The sequence below is a fragment of the Microcaecilia unicolor genome, chromosome 2, assembly GCF_901765095.1.
Source record: "Microcaecilia unicolor chromosome 2, aMicUni1.1, whole genome shotgun sequence".
In the NCBI taxonomy this organism is placed as follows: domain Eukaryota; kingdom Metazoa; phylum Chordata; class Amphibia; order Gymnophiona; family Siphonopidae; genus Microcaecilia; species Microcaecilia unicolor.
This window is the reverse complement of record NC_044032.1, coordinates 62,897,046-62,904,748: the sequence shown is the minus strand read 5'-3', so window position 1 is coordinate 62,904,748 and position 7,703 is coordinate 62,897,046. Positions and strand designations below refer to the sequence as shown.

The following is a 7,703-nucleotide window of genomic DNA, read 5'->3' as shown; positions in this document are numbered from 1 at the left end:
GGGAGGGGGGTCACTAGACCACCAGGGAGATTTTTGCTTGGGGAGGGCAGGAGGGAGTGGGTCAGGGGCCACCAGGGATTTTTTGAGTGTGGGGGCTGGGAGGAGAAGCAGGGTCCACTGTGGTTATTTTACCCTGCTTGGAGCATCGGCACTGAAAACCATGGCCTGATGCTCCCAGCAGGAGCTTAGAGGGACTGCAGTACAGATCCCCCCCAATGCAAGTCCCCAACCTCCGTAATCCCTCCCACCCACCCCCATACCTTCTCTGGCCTGGTGATCCCAGGGCAGCAGTGATCTCCAATCGCTCCTGCCCTCCTGGTGCCACCTGACAAAACAGTGTCCCCTAGTGATAGCTCCCACTATGGGGTTATGTTTCCTTATTCAAGAACATGACCTCCTACCAGTAGTAATGCAAGACTACTGCTAGGGGTGTAATTTTTGACAAGCAGCACTGGGAGGGCAGGAATGACTGGGGATTGCTCCTGCCATGGGACCACGGGGGAGGGGGGGGGGGGGACAGATCTTACATAGCTCTGTCTCCGGCCCGGGAGCATCATGCACAGCTGATGCTCTTGGGCTGCTGGAACAACGCTCCTTGTGAGGTGGATTGCAAGCAGTGTTACACTTTTACTACTGGATTCAGCAACTTGTGGTACTGAGATCCTGCAGGTTATTAAATCCAGCAATAATTCAAGGTGTGGTAAAAGGTGATTTTTAACGTCCCTTGATGAATTCCCCGTATATTAGAAAGCTAAGAATTGTGAGCAAAATAACTCAAAAGAATATCCGATAAAATATATTGCAGAGTAAGAAGCAGAAACAAAACAGTATTTCTTACTTCAGATTTCTTTTTCTTTTTTTTATTAAATAGTCATCAAGTTGCATCATTTAATTACAACAGTTTCATTATGTCACATTTATAGCTTTTTGCCATCAGGAAAGACGAGAATGTCTCTTCTCTTAGGAAAACAAATTAAAAATAGAACAAGGGAGTAGACCCTAAGAAATACATTCTCAGTTGTGTATCAAATCCAATTCTATTACAAACCTACTCAGATTTTTTTTTTAAACGAGCATTTTATATTTAAGCAGTCATGATCAATTTCAAGGTACAGTACAGTAACTGGGTATTTAGCACTGTATCGCCTACATTATATGTTCACAATAAAGCAAGGTTTTGCGACATATAGTTCATGAGGTGCTGTGAATTTTATTTGGAATGTTTAAATATTTTTTCATCTACAGAAATCGTCATCTTTGCATGCTTAATCTGCTTTAGGATGGGGTGGGGGTGGGGTTGCAGATTCAAGAATGCTCAGCATCATCGGAAGCAGCTTTCAGACAATAGATACTGTACCACTCTGCTACAGGCAAACCTTGTCAAAAGTACAGTGAGGACAGGCTTCTTACAGTACATGCACCCTCACCAAAATCAAAGTTACTATAAAACCCAGACAGCTGCTTAAGATAGGAATCTAAAATGAGCAGGATGAACAGCAGTTGAAAATGAAGCGATAAAAAAAATAGAAGACATGTCTAAAGAATGAGACAGGATACCAGAAGACTATGACAAAGAAAGCCTGTCTTCATGACTAACAATGCAAGAATCAAAGGGTAGTGTGGTTAATATTCTTGTCACAAATATTAATACTGTATTTTCCGTGCAACTGCAACATGCACCACTTGTGTAATATGGTTTTCCAAACAAGGTCTGCCAATATTTCATACAGCTCTGACCTTCTATAAAATGCTTCTAAATGATACTCAAACTTAGCATTTTTTGAATTTGCATGATGCACAATACTAATTTGTCTCTCTTATATCTAAATTCAAATCAATAACATCTGCTGCTCATATGGCATGTGCAAAAGTGAGTGGTCTTGGAAAGAAAGTGGTCCAATCCTTTAAAATATATAATGCAAGTCTTACCCCCTTCCTTATGTTTACGACACAGATTTCCTAAACCTCCAAAGGAAGGGCTACAAAGTGTGAGATGAGGCTTAATGCACTGACTGATCACTTATCAGTAAAAGTTGAAAACGTGAGAGGTAGCACAAGTACGTTTAATTTTTGGCTGGTGGGTCAGGGTAATGGAAGGGGGGTAGCAGTTTGCCCTGTACAGCAGCACCCTCTGCTGGCTATGTTAAAAAAAACACATTAGAAGGTTATACGCTATGGGCCAAGTATACCAAGCATTTTCCCCATAGACACAAGGGGAACATAACTTCAAGTAGTTCAGGCCTCATGTATCCTTCCACTGTTAAAGTTACACAACATGCTATCTGGAAGGACAAAGGTATACAAAGTACATAAAGATGCCAAAATATGGTTGTCAATATCAGCTCAACAGAATTTGGCCAAGAGGCCAGTGTACGCTTGTGTATGAACCACATGCACACAGACAGAAACCTGCATTTATGTGGGTTACAGTTACTTGCTTTAAAACACAACCATTAATGGTTACAGAAGCTATGATTACAAAAAATGATATGTAGAAAGACTATGCTTTCACAGTTAGGTACCAGAATCTGATTTTGTGACTAAATGTCCAATTAATATTCTACATGCCATTTTATTCATTAGGCATCGTCTAATCATATGAGATGTAATTATTTTTACCATGCACAACTCCTTCATGCATATACCAAATTGACAAACATATCCATACAGTGTGGTTTGCAATGGCACGGCAGCTGTAAAGCAAAGCCACTGACCCTGAATACTGTTATTTAAAAAGAAATAACACCATCGAGAATGCAAAACTGGGAATCTGAAAACTGTTAACAGTAAACATTTTACTACCCCAATGCCAAATATTTAGTCCTGCTTTCCATTTATCTTACCCTTCTGGCTGTATTTAATTTAGGGGTCCTAAGCCTACCTTAATGGGTGATGGTAAGTGCTCCCCGCCGCATGGCCACGCAATAAGGATTATCTTACCACGTGGCCATTTTTGATTTTGGGCATTTTACCCGCTCCGGTAAAAAAGGCCCCCACTGTTACCACAGGACCCCTTTTCCCCACAAAGGACCCCTTAACATTTTTACACAGGAGTTGAACATTTTCGGGACATGGTGTGCAACACCACAACTTAAAATCAGGGTAGAACAAGAAAGTGCAAAAGACTGAGCATGAGCTCAGCAGCAACAAGTCCAAGAAGATGGGTCAATACTGCTGCCACAATTTGCATATTGTTGATGCTGTAACGTGTTACAAACAAATGTCGATGATTTTCAAATTCCCATTTCTCAATCACTGAAAGTGTCTCTTTCATTAAGGAAAGGCACTGTAAGGAGTTGAGTTAGGACATCAAACCCTGTATTCATCAGTGAATGTAAAATAAAAGTGCAAAGCAAAAATAAAAATAGAGGTTAGTCATTATGTAACCTATACCGGAGTGAGAAGTATATCAAAAGCAGTAGATACTATCAAGAGGGTAGAAACTTCAGAAGACACAGAAGAAGCATGTGACTAAAAACAACACATGCATTCTTTATATGCACTTTTGAACAATATTTTTTACAAAAGTACTAAAAACCTTGGTCCAAGGTAGGCATTGTCTCCTTAACAGTCTATTAAGTTGAAATCCTTCCATACACGAGGCTCTCTCGTTTTGCCAGAATCTTCCGGCAATCCAAATGCAATATAAATTATTCATCCCAAAGGGTGATCATGTATACTTCAATGTATTAGAAAATGCACTGGTAAGTCTTATTTTAAATATTTTCAATATTGCTTTATAATATAAGCCTGTGTGTGTGTCTCAGACAGATGGGGGTGAAATTATTTGGTAATCTCAATTCTTATATAAAGTAGCATCCTAAAGAGAAAGCTAACACAATTTCTTAAGTTAAACACTAGTAAAACCAAAATGGATTTTATATTAGGCTTTTAACCATCTTCAATGTATGGAACAGTTTTACAGTTTTATATACAAAATATATGTAAAAAATAACTAACTGATAAACTAGTAGGAAGTCAAACTGATTGTAAGACACAGATGCACAAGATTTTTGGAGTTCTTGGAATACAAGAAGGTGATGAAGTAATCCTGACTGGAAACAAATGTTTCCAATTAAGGCCCTGTTGTGTTTTTAAAGAGACTTTTCATGTTTGAATATGGCAGAATTGTTCATGTGGGCTTTCCATATGTCAATTAAAAAAAAAAAAAAAGACTGATATGCAAATTCACAGCAAATTCTTGAGTACTTTCCCAGCCTCCAAAACTGGGAAATACCCAACAATCTATAACTATGTTGCCTTTCACAAGCCAGACTTACCATCATTTATTTTTGGAGATTAAAAAAAGGAATGTAAAATAATGCAGTTCACAAGACAGGGATTCATTGCTTTTCTGAAATTATTTCATACTCAGTAAGAAAGCGCAAATGTCCCCCAAGTCACCCAATTCCCCTTCCTCACAAAAACTCTGAAAGTGATAGCAGGGTTGACCAATGCCAGAATAAATGTGTGACTGAGTGAATTGCTGTTAGCATTAAAAGGAGAGCTGTCGATTACTTGTGCAGCAATCATGTGCATTGTGAAAGGCAATCAAATGAGGAAAAAACACTTTTCATTTTTCAAATGCTATGCTGCACCTTAATGTACAACCAAATGAAATGAGAATAACCATTTTGTTTATTAGCAGTGGCATTTAGTGTATCTTAATTTATCATAAAAATAGTTTATTTTCAATTTAACTCTTGTGTATTTACAGCCCAGAGGAAGCACTGAGAAATGCTAATTTTAAATATATGTACTAAAGAAAGTAAAAGGCCCCAGTTTACTAAGGCTTTTCTCCCATTCTGTATCTACAAGAAAAAGACTTTGATGAATACCATAATATTAAATCACCTATCTTATCCAACATGTTTTTCCCACTACAAGTTGTTTGAGCAATGAATGGTATTATAAAATAAAAGAAATGAAGAAAATATCTAGCCTTATTGTGATTCCTGCTTTATATCACACATATGGTTATGGGAAAAGGAGAAATAAGCGTTATTGTAAATGAATACCCCGCCCTGGTTAGAATTAATAGCGATGTGTGAATGTTTTCATGCTAAAATGAAACCAGGTAGGCTTCAGTTGCGAAAGTCAGAGGTTTCCTGTAAAAATCCATCTGAGTTTCCCTCTGGATCTTCGGGTGATCCCTGTTTCAGCTTTGGATTTTGATATATTTGTGATAGATTTCAACAGTAGTGGGATTCTCCCTTTAGAAGGCAGTTTAGTTTGACAAACCGGTTCAACCTCTTCAACCCTCTTCGGTTCATCAAAATTATTCACGAACCTCTTTTAAGGAAGTTTGGACATTCCTATAAATAAACACTGGTGAACCTTTTCAGAGCCACTATTTGTTACAATATTGATAGGAAGCACTAGAATTTGTGCCAGAATTAAAAAATAAATAGCACTTGACGTTAAAGGGTCATGCTTAAATCCTATTGATCTTCTCATGCATTCTCCCTGTGAATGGCAGCTATGGCCATCTTAAAAACCTAAAGGTCAAAAGGAGCAGGCAAAAAAAAAATCACAAAATTGTGTATAATCAAAGGCTTTGATACTAGTTAATGTACAACTTCCTTAAATATTCTAACTCCAGCTCATTGAAGCAAAACATTCCCTCAATATTTTAGCAATCACAAAACAGACAACTACACCTCAAGCATGCAATAGGTCATAGAGACAGCAAGTATAAATGTTTAACACATTTTTTGTGATTAAAAATACCACAAAAAGGGTGAGAAAACATGTTGGCAAGACTTAGTTCCAGCAGCAGCAGCCAAATGCACAAATGATAGTATCACAACAGAATGATGTGTGGTGAAAAGGAATATAGATGGATCCATGTCCTTAACTCTTTTTTTCCCCCCAGGTGTTATATATAAAGTGCCTTTAGATTTGGTGCAGTTAGAAGAGACACAGTTCAAGGATATTATCAGGAAATGTATACAAACAAGAGACAAAACACTTTGGGCTTCCACTGTATAAACTTCAGCAGGGTTAAGTATCACTGTTGTCATCTCTGTAAAGAGAAGGGTGCTAAAAGCTAGAATAATTTTACAGAGCTAATGCCAGGTAACCTATATTTTCATACCCCAAGAGATACCATAGCCTTCCTTTCTAAAGTACATTACAGTACATATAACTCTTACTGTGGAATAATGGTGGAAGTTTATCTATCGTGTTGCATTTGACCATGCTACGAATCTTTTCTTGCCTTGCAACAAAACTAATATATGAATTCATTACAAAAAAATAGTTCTATCAGTTCACAGTCTTCCCCTGTTTAGAAGTGAGAAATATTAAACACACTATACATAACATATTTGGGAGTTGCCGCAATAGATGCTCACGGGTATGTCCAAATGTTTGACCCATCCTGTAACATGTGAAGGGGGCGGGGATGAGAAACATGGCTCAAATGCAAATTTTATACTAAAAGTGCCACTGGCATTACGTCTGGTATGAAATTTAGACCAGAGAAAAGGTTTGCATTTCCAAGCATATGACATCTTTAATTGTAATGAAATAAAATCTAAAAAAAAAAAACTGTCTAAATCATTTAAAAAGTAAACACGAGTTGTAATACTATACCTGCAGAGTGATTAATTCTATTCATTCTCATTAGAAAGTATGCAAAATATTCATTAAGGGATTTGCCTACAGAGCACACCATAAACAGAATAAGTCCTCCTGAAATGTCAGCATATACGTCAACCAGCAGGCAATTTTATATGGAAATCTTAGAAATAACATCCACTGTTCAACCTTCTGAACTTGAGCAACTGCACTGCAGAAGAAAGAGTTTGTTCCATGAACCAGATCATAATGCACAACTGTCCTTTTACTGTCCCTGTTAATGTCCATTGCGTGGATTCAAAAGGGCAAGCAGAAACTTGCTCGTTAAGAAAAGCAGGGGTCCTCCATCTTTAATCCACACCTTCAAATCCTTGAGCATTTTCTACTGCCATGAGAAGTTTCTCTCTGAGTTCTTCAAAAGAGTCATATGGAGGCAAGTCAAGGCGATTAAAACTGAAATGAGAAACATAGGCAGGTGTGTTACGCTTTGAAGGAAAAATTAAGAAAATTACAGGGCCCTTCTACTAAAGTACATTAAGCACTTCACACACAGTTAATGTGTGGAAACAGGCTACCCACTGTTCCCTCTATGACAATGAATATGCATGAAATGGATTTGCACACCAAGGAGGCAGTGCATGCAAATATATCTCGTGCATATTCATGGTGAGTATCCTGAAAACCTGACTGGTTGGATGTTCCCTGAGGACTGGGTTGAGAAACACTGGTTTAGTGGATGGAATAGGTGCTGTCCCCCCCTCCACTCCTACCCTGTCTTTGTCCCACATTTCAAAATGACCTTCATGAACCCCACTGCAGTAGTCTTGTGGTGCTCTGCAGCCATACAACTGACAGTCATGACAGCGGCAGTACTGACTGGTGTAGTAGATGTCACAGCTGGTCACTGCTCTGTTCTTGTCATGCCTCTGAATCTCTCTATCCACATTAAGAGGATAGTATAAATTTTTTACCATGAGGGCTGGTTTTAAAGCACAGTAGCTGTTAACATGGACCTCACGCTAATGCTTACTGCGCAGTAAAACCCCCATTTAGCCTTATTAAAGGCTCCCTAAAAGCTGAAGCTGTCCAGCAAAAGAATCAAGATTTCTAGTTAACCTAAC

The 7,703-nt window shown here is 38.4% G+C and overlaps 1 protein-coding gene across 3 annotated transcripts in view; it reads right to left on the bottom strand.

The window, feature by feature from the left end:
* Window positions 1–844: 844 nt before the first annotated feature.
* Window positions 845–7,703, bottom strand: part of NEDD4L (NEDD4 like E3 ubiquitin protein ligase) — a 757,870-nt gene continuing 751,011 nt past the window's right edge. For all 3 annotated transcript variants that reach the window (XM_030192990.1, XM_030192991.1, XM_030192989.1), the window contains one exon: window positions 845–7,035. In XM_030192990.1, coding sequence (XP_030048850.1) covers window positions 6,933–7,035 — 103 coding nt within the window. In that variant the 3' untranslated portion in view covers window positions 845–6,932. The remainder of the gene's footprint in view (window positions 7,036–7,703) is intronic.